Genomic DNA, 15,114 nt, shown 5'->3' on the forward strand with positions numbered 1-15,114 from the left:
TGTTCTGATTTTTCTTTCTTTTAAGATTTTATTTATTTATTTGACAGAGAGAGACAGCCAGCGAGAGAGGGAACACAAGCAGGGGGAGTGGGAGAGGAAGAAGCAGGCTCCCAGCAGAGAAGCCTGATGTGGGACTCGATCCCAGAACGCCGGGATCACGCCCTGAGCCGAAGGCAGACGCTTAACGACTGCGCCACCCAGGCGCCCCTGTTCTGATTTTTTTTCTGTTCTCTTTTCAGGCCTCATTCCCCGTTTAATTAAAATTGCTCCTGCTTGTGCCATTATGATCAGTACCTATGAATTTGGGAAGGCTTTTTTCCAGAAGCAAAATGCTCGAAGACAGCAATACTAGTGATGCTGTTTCTACTTGAAACAACCACCAAAGCCAAATAATAAGATGGAGACTCTTAGGCAAGAACTCTTTCACCATTATCTTAAAATGATTTTATATATTTCTGTCTTATAATTTAAATGAGCAGTAATTTCTACTTTGCCTCTGAACCATAACCCTAATTTTAAAATAAATTTTGTTACTCTGATTTTTGAGATATTGAAAAAGATATTCCAGAAATCACAACCATTAAATGTTCTTGTAAAGAAAAGAAAAATTATTTCTTAGCACTGAAAGTGATAATCTCCAAGAGTTTGATACTATAGATTTCGGTATAATGTCGTTGGGAATGTGTCAGATATATCAGAACATTTTGAATTGTGTGCTGAATGATGTGCAGAGTCTAGAAGAAAAATGTCTTTCATACATACTTAAATCATGCACATAGATATCTAAATATTCCAACAAAGTAATTAATAGATGGAAGTCTTTAAATAACATTATTTGCATTTACCTAATTACCTATTAGATACTTTAATTCAAATGCATTAGTTTTTTGTTTTGTTTTTGTGTTGTTTTTTTTACACCTCCTGTTGCTGTTTTAAGACTTTACCAGTATTAGGATTTCTTCCCCCAAAGGTATGGCTACTTTATCTTTATGAGCCAGAATATAACTGTCTATGTGATAAAGATATTTTTGATGACTAAAGACTCTGTATTATCTACTATTTCTACAAGAGAGGAGTCTTTACTGATTGTTTGGCAAGTGAACCTTGGGTGTGCAGTGGAGAAAAACCACATTATATTTAGAGGAGTAAAGGTAATGTTTCAGCCTGCGAAGGGCCTCTGGTTTCAGCCATCTTGGAATTCAGGTATCACTGTTTGTGGAGCTCTTGAGGTCACTAGTATTGTCTTCTTCTAACAACACTGAGATTGATACGATATAAGCCACAAAATATTTCCAAAATGTCCCTTGATTTTACACATCTCATGTTAGTATGCTACATCAGGAGACTAAAGAGGCAGCCGTTTCCTTGAAGAAATTGCTTTTAGTCACTACAGGTTAATAATGTAGCTCAGTAATGTAGCTTATGGCTGTAGGAATGAAACAAGGCTATGATGGCAGGACAAAGATAATGTTCTCTTTTTTTTGTTTTTGATTTATTTTCTCAGGATCTATATCCTATAAGAAAAAGCACTTTATTACAGTCTATGTGTATGCTATGAAAATGTGAAGTATTTTTTCCCCCTAAAATAGAGTAATTTAGTTAGGTGAACAGACCTCTAGTATTGGTAGAGGAATTATGTATTTTGTATTTTAGTAGAAAAGAGTTCATGTTTCATCAGAAATAAACTATATGTAGGGTTTGTATGTCATCTTTTGTGTTTACTTTATCCTATGTTGATTTATCTTAAATTTGCAATATACGTATCTATAAAATCATAAATGTTTATGACTTTAACTTATATTTTCATTAAACTGTTTTATGCTTTCTTAAAATGATCACTGCTTCAAGCTAAATATTTTCATATAAAATCATTGTTAATGCTGTACTTTATTATATAAGAAAGTTTATCTTGAATAGTTTAGCAGTATTAAATTTACCTTTGTTCTGTTATGCTTCTTTTTGGTAACTGGTAGAAAAGAGAAAAATTTAAATTTATAATTATTAAGAAGCAGTCACATATTTCAACTTAATAGAAAAACCAGTAGGGAAATCCCCACTGCCCTCCCTCCCCCAAAACAGACTGCGCTTACAGAAAATTATTACCATTTATGCCTAAAATAAATCTAATTCCCTAGTAGCTTTTCTAGTACATATTACAGCTATGTATCTGGATAAAAAGGGTGAACTGAAGCTTTCTTTATATTTAAGTGGTAAAGAAGCATTAAATTTAAACAAAAAATTTAAACAAAAAAAAGTAGCAACTGAAAAGCACTTGGCTAGAAATTATATTCTTGGTAATGTTTCTGGAAGCAAAGTTTCAGTCTGTGTGAAAACACATTTATTTCCTTATATGTGTGTGTACATTTTTTAAAAAGAAATTCAAGTACTACATGTTTGCCACCTTCCATATAATACATATTTGACTTTTTGAAAAAGTAGATATGAAGTTAAATTTTTCTTTTATTTTTAGGAAACTATTCACTATGCTTATTTAACCACATGACTGCTTTAAATTCTTCCCTCTTTCTGGAGCATGAATTCCAGGGATATGGGAAAGTTGAGTGTATCAGGTTTTAATTTTTTTCCAAAATGAACTTTTTAAATAAATTTTAACCTATCATTCAACATTTACTCAGATCTTTTATGTGGTAGGCAGTTTGAGCAGCACTTGAGATAAGTGCTTCACATACTGTCACTGGCTACAAGGAGATGGTAGCTGTGATTGGCAGAGGTCTGCAAACGGAGCAGTGGGGAGGCTGAGGAATTCTCCACTGAGCTTGGGGGCCGAGAGGGAGAGTCAGGAAATGCTTCTAAGATTTAGACAAACATACCTGGAGGTGGGAGTCTCAATCAATCATCAGGCAATGGAATTTAGTCCCAGGGAAGGAAAAACAGGAAGGCAACTGGAAACCAAGTATTTTTGGCACAGGTCTAATAATTATAGAGTTGGGTTTGGGGTTTTTTTTCCCCCAAGACCAGCAATTACTTCAGCTGAAAAGAAAAGAGGGGTAGCATAGTTTAGCACAGCACACACCAGAATGTGTCACCTGTAGTAGGCTAAGTCTTAGGTAGTGAAACTTTGGTTTCAGTTGGACACTATAGAAAATGGGGACTTACAAGGATTGGTTTGGACCAGAATAGACTTTCAAAAGGGACCATAATGACATTGATGTGATTTTTATCTGCCCCTTCCTATCAAACTAAATAGAAGCTGCTTTGCTTCCAGAAGAACAAAGGGAACCAGTTAAACAATACTTAAGAGCCCTGATGTTCAAAGCAGTTGTGTGACATTTCAGAGGTTATCCAATGTGTCTGTTATCAAAACTGGAGATTTTACCTAACAATAGGAACTTTGACAAAGAATTTCCCTAAGTTGTAAATTTGAGACACACTTTTAACCACTTGAAAACTTGTGTGTAAATCTAATAAAGATGACTTAAATAAAAACTTAGTTTACATAATTTCATTTAATGCTGACATCATCTTGATGCCATCATAGGTTCTGAGAAGATGATGTTTCCATTTATAGGTGAGAAAACAAACATAGCTTTTATATAATTAGGTTAGTAACTACCAAAATCACTATTGTACCACTTCAGCAGACACTGTGTATTGTAAAGCAGATCATGTTATTTTTTTTTAAATAAAAGGTATTTGAGTTGAAATAAAGATTTCTCCAAAACCTCTTGTCATATTAGTATTTTAGGTGTTGAATAATATACATTTACCGTATTTGCTTAAAAAGTTCAGTGTATAACTTGAATCCAGTAACTTGTCTTGAAGAAAAAAATATAACCACTAATGCATGGTACAAAACTTTTAATATACATGCAACAAGTATAGTACATCAAGGCAACAAAATACACATGGTCTTATTAGCATATAATTCAGCATTCTGTTTTGGGTAGGGTGTGTAAGCAGTAAACACTACCACCTAAAATTAAAGATTGAGACATACATTGTTTCCTCATGCAAACATTAACTACATGTAGAACTAGTGTGAAATGAACTGTATAGAAACCTGAATTCACATTAGCAGATGAATTTTATACCAAGAGCTCCAAGAAAGGAGGAAAAGTCATGATCCTCAGATGTCATGTTTAAATCTGCATTTAGCAGCATGTTAAGATGCACAAGTTACTGTATGCATTAGACAAATCTGGAAAATGTTACCAATTATGGAATCTTGAATTTCCTTCCTATATTATAAAAATGTATGGAAAGAATTTAGCAATGATTTTTCTTTAATTACTGAGGAATAATAAATGTCAGTTGAGAGTAGACCATGAATGATAAAGCATTTTAAACATTCTGATCAGTTTTTGGGAAAGCAGCAATAGTGCTTAAGGCCAACCTAAATATTTTCAAGTTCCCCTCCTTAGCCATTTCCTACTACCTGCTCCCAAGGTTTCCACGGTCCTCATTTTGTATCTTCCTTTCATCCCCGTGCTTACTAAAAATTGCTTCAGATACCTCACTCATAATAAGGTATATAGAATTAAGAGTAGGTACCAGTAAACGGTTAAAGATACCATTTTGCAAGAATATTTGCATTTTTACAGGTATTAAAGCCTTAAGCTAAAGGAATAGAGCTCTGAGTATGTTCTGTACATTTAGGGTAACTTATTTTAATGGCTTCCAGGCCTCCTTTGTCCCTGAAATGACTTCATTTGAACTGTCTTTAAGACTGGCATTATTATCTTAAATTCCAAATTATGAGAATAAAGCTCTGTATTTCAGAACCACCACACTCCTACATTTCCACTACAAAGAATGATGTAATAAGTTCAGCGCTCTTGCCTCCTCTGAATAAAATAAATTGTTGTAGGGGGAACACTGTTCCTACATGTCCAAGCTACCGAGTTTGAATGTAATGTTTTATTAATAAACAAAAATAGTATATGAAGTCCCCATTAAGTATTGTGTCCTCTTTGTGTAAACAATGTATAAAACTTCTTTGGCACAACTGATCATGTTTTCCTCATAGCACTTACTGTAGAAAATATAATTCATACGTTTTCTCTTTCAATATGGTGGGATTTTGATGGATGAAATACATAGTTCCAAAAATTGCAAAAAGATTTTATAGCGCATAACTTTTTAAAAAAGAAAACTAATTTTTTTTACCTGTAGAAGTGTAGGGATTTCAAATATTAACATCAGTTTTTAACCTTACTGTGGCAAGATTCATTGTTGCACACAAGGGAGAACAGAATAGCACTGTATGTCAGACATATTGACGAGTATGGTGAGACTCTACTGATCCTTATTTGAAGGTTCTCAAATCCTTAAATGAACTCAGAATCTTTCCTAATAAAATACTTTTCAATATCTGTTCTACATTTTTAAATGTTTCCAACTACTTGGAGGAACTACTTGAGGAACTTCCAACTACTTGAGGAATATTTGATATTTTAAAATAAAATTTAAATAAAAGAAAAGAAAATCCTGGGAAAACAATTTATTCGTTTTACCAAAATGGTGTAAAATACTTTCCCTATGACCCTGACAAATTTAGTAATGGCCTAAAGACATATTCCTACAAAATTTATAAAATGTTAATGGAATGTTGTACCAAATGATAGCTATTAAAGAAAAACTGAGTAAGCCACTATGAAACCAGCTGAGAACCGCCTCCTCCTGTGAAAAACAAGGCATTTAAATATCAGAACCTAGGAAGAAATGAATGAAAAATGAAATTAAGTCATTTTTAGAAAATGTAATCACTGAATAAAAGAGTAAAAGAAAATACTTAGCTTATGTCTCTGGAATAAAACCTTGAATTCAGTCTCTGGCAATTATGGTACATTTAAATACATGAAAATCAGCTGAATAATAAATATACATCACAATTTGCAATGGACTATTAATTTAGAGGATACTTGAAAGTTTTTTAAGCCTATTCATTTTTGAACTTCCTCAGTGACAAATACAAGAATCTTAAAATGGCAGGATCGTTTTCACTCAGAAGGGCACATGGAGTGGACTGAATTCTCTAATCAAAGCAATAGAATTCCAGACATATGCCCAAACAATATAAAATCCCAAAGGTTTTCCCAGCAGTCAAACTTATGTAAATAGAACATTTGCAACATAAAAACTTCTGGCTTTGACATAAAATTTTTCAGGATGGAGTTAGGCCTGGACTCGTCATCTCTGTTGTGGGACTTGCAAGGTAGTCATTAGATTTGAGACTTGTTAGAGATTTGTAACTCGCCACTGATGTTAGAGAGCCACAGAGACCGAGTAATGAGGGAGTGTCTTCTTTACCTGAAAGTTAAGATCAAGTAACAAATATTTAATTGCCCTTGAAGAGTGATACCAAAAGATCCTATAAAACTAAAACCATAACTTTACAAAACACTGCAAACATACCTAATTATATATTTCCGTAGCTTCAGCGTCACCCTTCAAAAAACATTACCAGAGGATGATGTGTGCTCCTCATAACATTTCTAGATATGGAAGTTTGAGATACCGTGTTTTAGGGCAAAAATTAAAACTTTACCTATTTTTCCAGAGTATGTTCGTGTTCAGTTAGTAAAGGATAAGGAACTAACAGCGCCAATGCCCAGGCCGTGGAAATCCCAGGAAGTCCATATGTGGGTTAAGTAAAGCAGCAGAAGCCAAGCTGCTTCCGTTCAGGAGGAGGGCTGCTCTGGGGGGGGAGCTCTGACAATGATCAGACATTTCTTCGGCTTCTGCCTTGCATCAGGAACTTTGTCATGTCCTGCACTTCGGTAGGCCCATGAAGGAAGACTGGCAGATCTGTTTTCAAAGCTGGGGAACATAAGTTCTTTCCAGAGCTGGTTAAGTTTGCAAATACCAGCTGGAATTGGCTGGTTTGAGGCTGTGAAGGGCTGAGGTCTTTGAAAAATAGCAGGTTTCCAAAGTAGATAAAAAGTTCAAGTTTTACTTACACGGATATAGAAGTATAAACTGAACCAGATAGCAGGTGTTTCTGAATGCTATCTATTGTTTCAAATGGCCCCTCTAATATGTTCCTATAGTCCTTTGACCTCTAACCACCTAGTTATACTGTGTGATAATTGTGGGGCTCTCTTTTCTTCTAAACTATACACTGAGAAAGGACATGGAATTTGTTGTGTTCATGATTATATTCCTGGTGCCTAGCACACAGGAGATGCTCATTAATTAATTATATTATTAACAAGTCATGATTCAGTAAGAACTGTACTGGGACCCAAGAGAGCTCCCATGTCCCTTTTAGCTGTATGACCTTAGGAAAGGCATCTTCTCTAAGCCTATTCTTCCCTTTGTAAAATACTAAAGATGATCAGCTATGTTAACTTCATAGTTTTGCTGACAAGTATGATACAGGAAAATATAACAATGTTAGAAAAAGATAGGAAGAGTAATTGTTAAATTCCAGTTTAAAATGTTTATCATGTTATTTTGGGGTCAAAACATTTAGATGTTTCAAGGACCCTTTTAATGTTTAAGCTTAGAGACCCACTTCAGGCCAGAATCACCTTTCTGGAGTTCTTGTTAATGCTCCTGGAACTCAACTGCTTTGGAGTCTTTCCAAATTTCTACTTTAAGTGTACAATTCAGTGGCATTAATTATATCCATAGCATTGTGCAACCATCACCATTATTTCCAAAAATTTTCATCACCCCTAACAAATTTTCTACCCATTTAAGCAATAACTATCCATTATCCCCTTACCCCCATCTCTGGAAACTCTAATCTACTTTCTGTCAATGAATCTGCCTACCATACATTGTTCTTACAAGTAGAATCATAGAATATTTGCCCTTTGTGTCTGTCTTCATTTTCCTTAGCATATTTTCTAAGGTTCATCCAGGTTGTAGTATGTTATCAGAACTTCATTCCTTTTTTATGGCTGCATAGTATCCCACTGTATGTCTACACTACTTTTTGTTTATCCGTTCATCCATGTGGATACTTGGGTTCTGTCTAGGTTTTGAGTACTCTAAACAATGCTGCTGCAAACACTGGCACACAAGTATCTGAGTCCTGTTTGCAATTCTTTGGGAGTATATACTTAGAGATCATTTTTTTAAATAAAGATTATCATACAGTAATGCAAAAGACAAAACAATCTAAATGTCTAACAGTTTCACGAAGAGGTACTATAGAGCTGTAAAAGAATCGAAGGATCTCTATGTACTGCTAGGTAGTGATTACCAGGATATCTGGAAATTTCACTGTCAAGTGAAAAAAGCAAAGTGCAGAATAGGGTATAGCATGTTGCCTTTTATCTAGAAGAGGGGGACAAACTATTTGAGTTTACTTATATTTAAAAAATAGATAATTCAAAAACTAATAAAACTGGTTAACTGTGAAAGAGGAAGTGAACAGAATTGAGATGAACTTTAAGCACAGTAATTTGACTCTGGCATATATTCTCAAGATAAAATAATTAGAAACCCTAAGCTATTTTAAGTTATATTTTAGTAATAATATACTGTTACTTTGAAATTAATATAGTAGGAAAAAGTAAATAATTATGTTCATATAAATTAGGAATCAGTATTGTCATATCAAAATATAAAATCAAGTACACAGAAACCGTGAGTCTTAAATTTGAATTGTAAAATAAATTTAAAGTATATTTTTCTTTAAAAAAAATCCCTATCTCTTCCATGGGCTAGAAACAATGACCATTCCAGTAACAAGAGGCACCCCTATAAGCTTAAATTACGGTCTCTAACACTTCCCAGTATAAGGAAGTAAGACTTCTTGAAGAAATAGCTGATCCTGGGTGTGGGCATGAAATATAACGCAAAGTAACCCAAAACATCTTTTGTACCACAAAACAAAGAAGCTATGACAGACTAATGGCGTGGCAAAAGGACACAGGAGTCATCTTTAAGGGTCTTTCAATGTTCAAAAAGGACAGGGACCGCCTGATAAGATGTGCTGACAAAGACGCATTATTTACATACTGTGGATATGTTTAACCTGAATATGAATAACATAAGACAAATGTAAATTTTTGGAAGTTTAACAAAACAACTGGCTTGGGCTCTTCAAATATATAAATCTATATGAGAGAAAAAGGAAAGTATTCTGCTAGATGAAAGGACCCCAGAGAGATTGAAAAGCAAATGTAGTATGTGATCTTTGACTGGATCCTGAACAAACAAAAAAGGCTTTTAAAGATATTACTGGGGGCGCCTGGGGGGCACAGTGGTTAAGCGTCTGCCTTCGGCTCAGGGCATGATCCCGGCGTTATGGGATCGAGCCCCACATCAGGCTCCTCCACTATGAGCCTGCTTCTTCCTCTCCCACTCCCCCTGCTTGTGTTCCCCCTCTCGCTGGCTGTCTCTATCTCTGTCAAATAAATAGATAAAATCTTTAAAAAAAAAAAAAAAGATATTACTGGACAAGCTGAGATATGAATATTAACAAATTAGCAGGTAATACTGTACTGACGTTAAATTTCCTAAGGGTCCTATAGTCTGGCTTTGTAAGAAGACGTCCTTATCCCTAGGAGATACATGCTGTTGTATTTACAGATGAAGTTTATGATACCTGCAGTTTACGTTCAGCTGGTTGAGCCCAGCAGTTAAGGCAGATATATGAGTAAATGAAGGGAGCGTGTGCCTGCAAGAGCAAAACAATGCGAGTGGCAAAATGCTAACAGGTGGTGTACAGTGGTAAAGCATACAGGGGTGTTCATTCTTCTGTTCTTTCAACTTTTCTGTAGGTTTGAAATTATCCAAAAAAAGTGGAGTGGGGGAAGAAGACAAAGGTCCAGGAAAGTCCTCAGTTGTGCCTCAAAGAAACACACCATACAGCAGAGCTGAGGGGGGCATATCCAGGAAAGCACTGGAGGTTGGGGGTGGATCTACCTACAAAAGCCAGTCTTCAAAGACACAAAGCCAGCCTCTGAAAATACTGATGCTGTGAAACATGGTGGGCAGTGTGGGACCCTCAAGGAAGCCAAGAGAGACTTCACTGTAAGCCTTCATTTAAATATAAAAGGGAAAAATGCGCAGAAGAATCCAAGATGGTTATGTTGTGATTATGCCATGCAACTATAAAAGGAAATAAAATATAAAAAAGAAATAAGCAAAAGGAAATAGATGTTAAGGCAGAGAATGAGAGGTTATTCCAAAATAGTCTTGAATATTGTGATGTCAGCAGTAACTCACACATGTATGCGTATATGTAAACACAATTATCACAATGGATTAAAAAATAAGTATGTTAAAATCGGTATTGATATTTTAAAATCAATTTTTTGATACAGGACCAAAGAACTAGTCAAGGTTAACTAAAACTTTTTAGCTTAGATAAATGGAAAAGTGGTAGTTCCTAGCAGAAGCAAATTTGTCATAAGCAGCAAATAGATTTTTTTTTAAAGATTTATTTATTTGAGAGAGAGACAGGACGAGTGGGGTGAGAGGGAGAAGCAGGCTCTCCACTGAGCAGGGAGCCCAATGCAGGACTCAGTCCCAGAACCCTGAGATCATGACCTGAGCAGAAGCAGACGCTAAACCAACTGATCCACCCAGATTTTCATTTTATAGCAAGAAAGATGTTTTGTTTTAAATTTATTGACATAGAGTCTGGACTCTACAAGTCTTCAGATGGTACTGCTACAAACGTTACTAAGTTAGAAGTCATTCATTCAGCACAATGCCAGACATCATGATAAAAATAAAAAGTCAAGAACTACTTCTTGCCTGTAGGGAACTTAATGTAAAGTAGAAACAGACACAAACAGAAAATTATTGTAAAGTGCAGTAAGAATAAGTAAAGGTGAGATCACCAACCCTATAAGGAAGTCTGAATGGGAAGGAAGGGGTCAATGAGGAAGCGAAGAAGCAGTAAATTGTATCCGAATTTTAAGGAATGACTACAGAGACTCCTTAGCCACTAGCATAAACCCATAAACATAGGGAAAATGTTCTATTAACCTGTTATGTAAGCAACATGTTACCTTCTTGTGATCAAAGGTCAAGAAAAGGGGTGGTCATCATTTTGTGCAATAAAATTTCAAACTACTGGAACCACTGTGTGTGGTAGTTGTACCTGGAGAAGAGGGAGTTACTATGAGTTGTTTTTGCATGTATGTGTATGAACTTGGTCACAGGTGTCCATATTGATATCTCTTTAACTGAGTTACTTTATATATATACTGCTTAAAATGCCTTCAAAAATTATAATTTTCCTTAAAATTAGTAGTTGCTTGTTCATAGAAAAGCATGAAAACAGATAGTAGGATGTAAATTTCACTGAAGCAAGCACCCATTACAAGGATTACTGCAATTCACACCTCCTGGTAAAACACACAAAGCACTTAGGCAAAACCCTTCAAGTAGAGGGAACTTGGCAACATATGCAAAAGGACTGCTTATCACATGCCAAGTGTGCAAATGGAGGCAGTAGACATTCCTCAGACTAGATAAAAGAAATTTTAAAGTGACAAGCAATTGGTGTGACTGATTCATGCACCATGCAGGATTTCTGTTAAGATGTGAAACCTCAATTTGTCATGGAATTCCTGTGGCCTTTGAAGAGAAGCTGTTTAACTTCTAGATGTGTTTGATCTAATTGAGGAAGAAACTGTAAGTTAGGCAAATAAAGTGCTCACATAAAAATGTGCGGGATACTTGGTAACGAGAGAAAATCCCTGTATCAGTGGAGGATTGTTTTAGGAAATGGTTCACTGTTGGCACAGAGCATGATACTGTGAGCAGACACAGCCAATGTCTTTTGATTAAATGATTCAGAAGAGACTGACTTTGAATATGAACTTCTTTACAACTGAATTCACTTTTATTTTCCTTCTTACAGATAAAGAGGATTGGCGTTATTTTTTTAAACCTATGTAATAACAGCAGCAATGAATGACTGGAAAAGGAAATTAAGAAAACAATTCCATTAATAATAGAATCTAAAAGAATAAAATGCTTAGGAATAAATTCAAATACAGACGTGCAAGAGTTGTACATTGACAACTACAAACTATTGTTGAAAAAAATTCAAGGTTGAAATAAGTGGGGAAACATCCCATTTTTCCGTGGATTAGAAGACAATATTGTTAAGATGGCATTATTTCCCAAATTAATCTACAGATTCAGTGTAATCCCCATCAAAATTCTAACTTCCCTTTTTTCAGAAATGACAAGTTGATTCTAAAATTCATATGGAAATTCAGTGGAGCCTGAACAGCCAAAACAATCTTGAAAAAAAACAAAGTTGTCCAGATTCCAAACTTAACTATAAAGCAAGACAGGGCGCTACTGCAGTGTGGGTAATACAGCACTGGAACGGGCATACAGACCAACCAAACAGAACTGAGACTCACCCATACAGGTATGGGTAATGCATTTCAACAAGAGTTCTAGGACCAGTCAATTCAGCAAAGAATAGTTTTTTTCAACAAATGGTCCAGGGGCAACTGAATATCTACTTGCAAAAGAATCAAGTTGGATGATTAGCTCACACCAAATACAAAAACTTAGATCAAAGACTTAAATGTAAGATCTAGATCTATAAAACCCTGAAAAAGAAACATAGGAGTAAATCTGCATGACCTTGGATTAGGCAATGGTTTCTTAGATGTGACACCAAAAGCACAAGCAACCACAAGAAAAACTGGTTAAATGGGACTTTGTCAAAATTAAAAATTTGTGAGTCAAGGAACACTAGCAAGCAAGTGGAAAGATGTTCCTCAGAATGGAAAATATATTTGCGAATCCTACATCTGTTAAGGATCTACTATCCAAAATATACTACTGCAACTCAAAAAATAAAAAGGCAGTGCAATTTTTAAATAGAGGAGTCGAACGGACATTTATCTGAAAGTGATATACACATAGCCGATAAGCACATGAAAAGATGCTCAACATTATACTCAGGGCAATGCAAATCAAAGCCACAAATTCCATTTCTCACTAGGATGGTATAATTAAAAAGACCATCAATAACAAATATTGGTGAAGGTGTGGAGAAAATGAAACCCCCATACACTGCTGGTGGGACTATAAAATGGTACAATCACTTTGGAAAAAGTATGGCAGTTCCTCAAATGGTTAAACAGGCTCCAGCCAATTCCATTCTTAGTTATATACCCAAGAGAAATAAAAATATATGTTCACACAAAAACCTGTACATGAATGCTCATAGCAGCATTATTCCTAACAGCCCCAAAGTGCAAACTATCCAAATGTCCAAATGATGAATGGATTAACAAACGGTGGTACATCCATACAATGGAACATTATTGGTGCATAAAAGGGAATGAAGCACTGATACTTGCTGCAACATGGACAAACTGAAAATACAATGCTAAGTCAGAGAACCTAGACAAGGGGTGCCTGGGTGGCCCAGTCAGTTAAGCTTCTGACTCTATCTCAGCTCAGATCTTGGTCTCAGGGTCATGAGTTCAAGCCCCGCATTAGGCTCCATGCTCAGCGTTGCACAACATTGTACATATACTAAACACCACTGAAGTGTACACTTTACAATTGGTATGTTATGTGAATTACAATAAAGTCTAAAGGATCTTTTTTTTTCTTTTAGAGAGAGAGAGAGAGAGAGAGTGTGTGTGTGTGTGTGCAAGTGGGGGGCGGGGCAGAGGGACAGCGAGAGAGAGCATCCCAAGCAGACTGTGCTGAGCATGGAACCCAATACAGGCCTCGATCCCATGACCCTGAGACCACGACCTCAGCCGAAATCAAGAGTCAGGCACCCAACAGACTGATCTACTTAGGCGCCCCAAGGATCTTTTACAAATAAATATAAAAAATGCTAAGAGATATATAAACAACGTGTTATGATTTAATTGTTGGCTTTTTTCTTTTTGGAGGGGCTACACAAAATAATGGTGTATTTTAAAACCCAAGGCATCCTAAATTTGCTGAAATATGGGAAGCTACTAGTAGTCACTAGCATACTGTCACATATGAAGGGCTTAATAAAGCCTTGAAAAAAATGACAACTTCTCACCCTTTTCTAGGAACAATTATGGTGCCATTTTATCTTCTGATATTTTCTTTTTAAGACAAATTTATTTATTTAGAGCACACGCACAAGTGGGGAAAGGGAAGAGGAAGAGAGAGTATCTCCAGCAGACTCCCTGCTGAGTGCGGAGCCCAATGTGGGTCTCAGTCCCACGACCCTGAAATCATGACCTGAGCCGAATTCAAGAGTGAGATGCTTAACTGACTGAACCAACCAAGTGCCCCTAAATTTCATCTTCTTTGCTTGACTTCTAATTCAAACACTTCCTGACTCATTTTACTTTTCTTCATTGCATTTTCATTCTCTTGGTTGCTTTCCTGCCTTTTTCCAATGTTCTATATTAAGTTCTCTTTCAAATCTATTCTTTAAACAGCTTATTCTTTAATATTTTCTTCTGATATAATTTTGCCTTTTCCTCCATTTCTTTCTAGAAAGTAATCAACTATCAATTCATTTCTTCCTGTTTCTTAAACATTTCTTTTTTCTTTTTTTTTGAGAGAGAGCACAAGCTGGGAGGCCGGGGGTGGGGGGTCAGGGGAGAGGAGGGTGAGAGAGGATCTCCAGCAGACTCCCTGCTGAGCGTGGAGCTCCATGCGGGGCTTGATCTCAGGCACTTTGTCAGCCTTGTCAATTTGTAGATTTCAGTCTTTCAGGCACCCCTCTTGAACATTTCTGTTCCTAGCTTCTGATTTCTAATTTAAAATGGTATCATATCTTTAAATGCTTGTTTGAGGATACTTCAAAAATCATATGGTTGTACTACAGTTTTTTTCCTGCTTCATTACTGTTTTTCTGGGGGAGGGTTTCATCAGAATTTTTTTTCTCAACTTAGGTGATTTTTTTAAAGAATAGTAATTTTGTACACATAGGAAGGCTAGCTTATTTGGCTGGTTTGTGAAATTTTTAACACGAGGGCACTCTCTTGTATCAGCATATCAAAGTATGGTTTCCTTACCGTATGGCTTTTATGGGAGGGCAGAAAGGATGCTATGGGTGGAAAGAATGTGTGTCCTTCAAGTTTTAAAAAATTTTCTTTAGTGGGGCACCTGGGTGGCTCAGTCAGTTAAGTATCTGACTCTTGATTTTGGCTCAGGTCATGATCTCAGGTCGTGATCTCAGATCATTAGACTGAGCCTCGCATTGGGCTC

At 36.0% G+C, this 15,114-nt stretch overlaps 2 protein-coding genes across 8 annotated transcripts in view; one reads left to right on the forward strand and one right to left on the reverse strand.

Annotated features, from left to right (window-relative positions):
* SLC25A40 (solute carrier family 25 member 40) overlaps nt 1-11,927 on the forward strand; it is a 62,591-nt gene extending 50,664 nt beyond the window's left edge. For 3 of the 5 annotated variants that reach the window (XM_040644298.1, XM_040644297.1, XM_040644299.1), the window contains one exon: nt 240-3,659. In XM_040644298.1, coding sequence (XP_040500232.1) covers nt 240-352 — 113 coding nt within the window. In that variant the 3' untranslated portion in view covers nt 353-3,659. Of the gene's footprint in view, nt 1-239; nt 3,660-9,698; nt 11,003-11,794 lie in introns of those variants that run through there. The other 2 variants (XR_005838612.1, XR_005838611.1) reach the window with 2 other exon arrangements.
* The window catches only part of RUNDC3B (RUN domain containing 3B), a 144,331-nt gene continuing 133,021 nt past the window's right edge, over nt 3,805-15,114 (reverse strand). For all 3 annotated transcript variants that reach the window (XM_040644295.1, XM_040644294.1, XM_040644296.1), the window contains one exon: nt 3,805-6,270. In XM_040644295.1, the coding sequence (XP_040500229.1) occupies nt 6,125-6,270 (146 nt within the window). In that variant the 3' untranslated portion in view covers nt 3,805-6,124. The remainder of the gene's footprint in view (nt 6,271-15,114) is intronic.

Source organism: Ursus maritimus, unplaced genomic scaffold (genome assembly GCF_017311325.1).
Source record: "Ursus maritimus isolate PB19 unplaced genomic scaffold, ASM1731132v1 scaffold_3, whole genome shotgun sequence".
Classification (NCBI taxonomy): domain Eukaryota; kingdom Metazoa; phylum Chordata; class Mammalia; order Carnivora; family Ursidae; genus Ursus; species Ursus maritimus.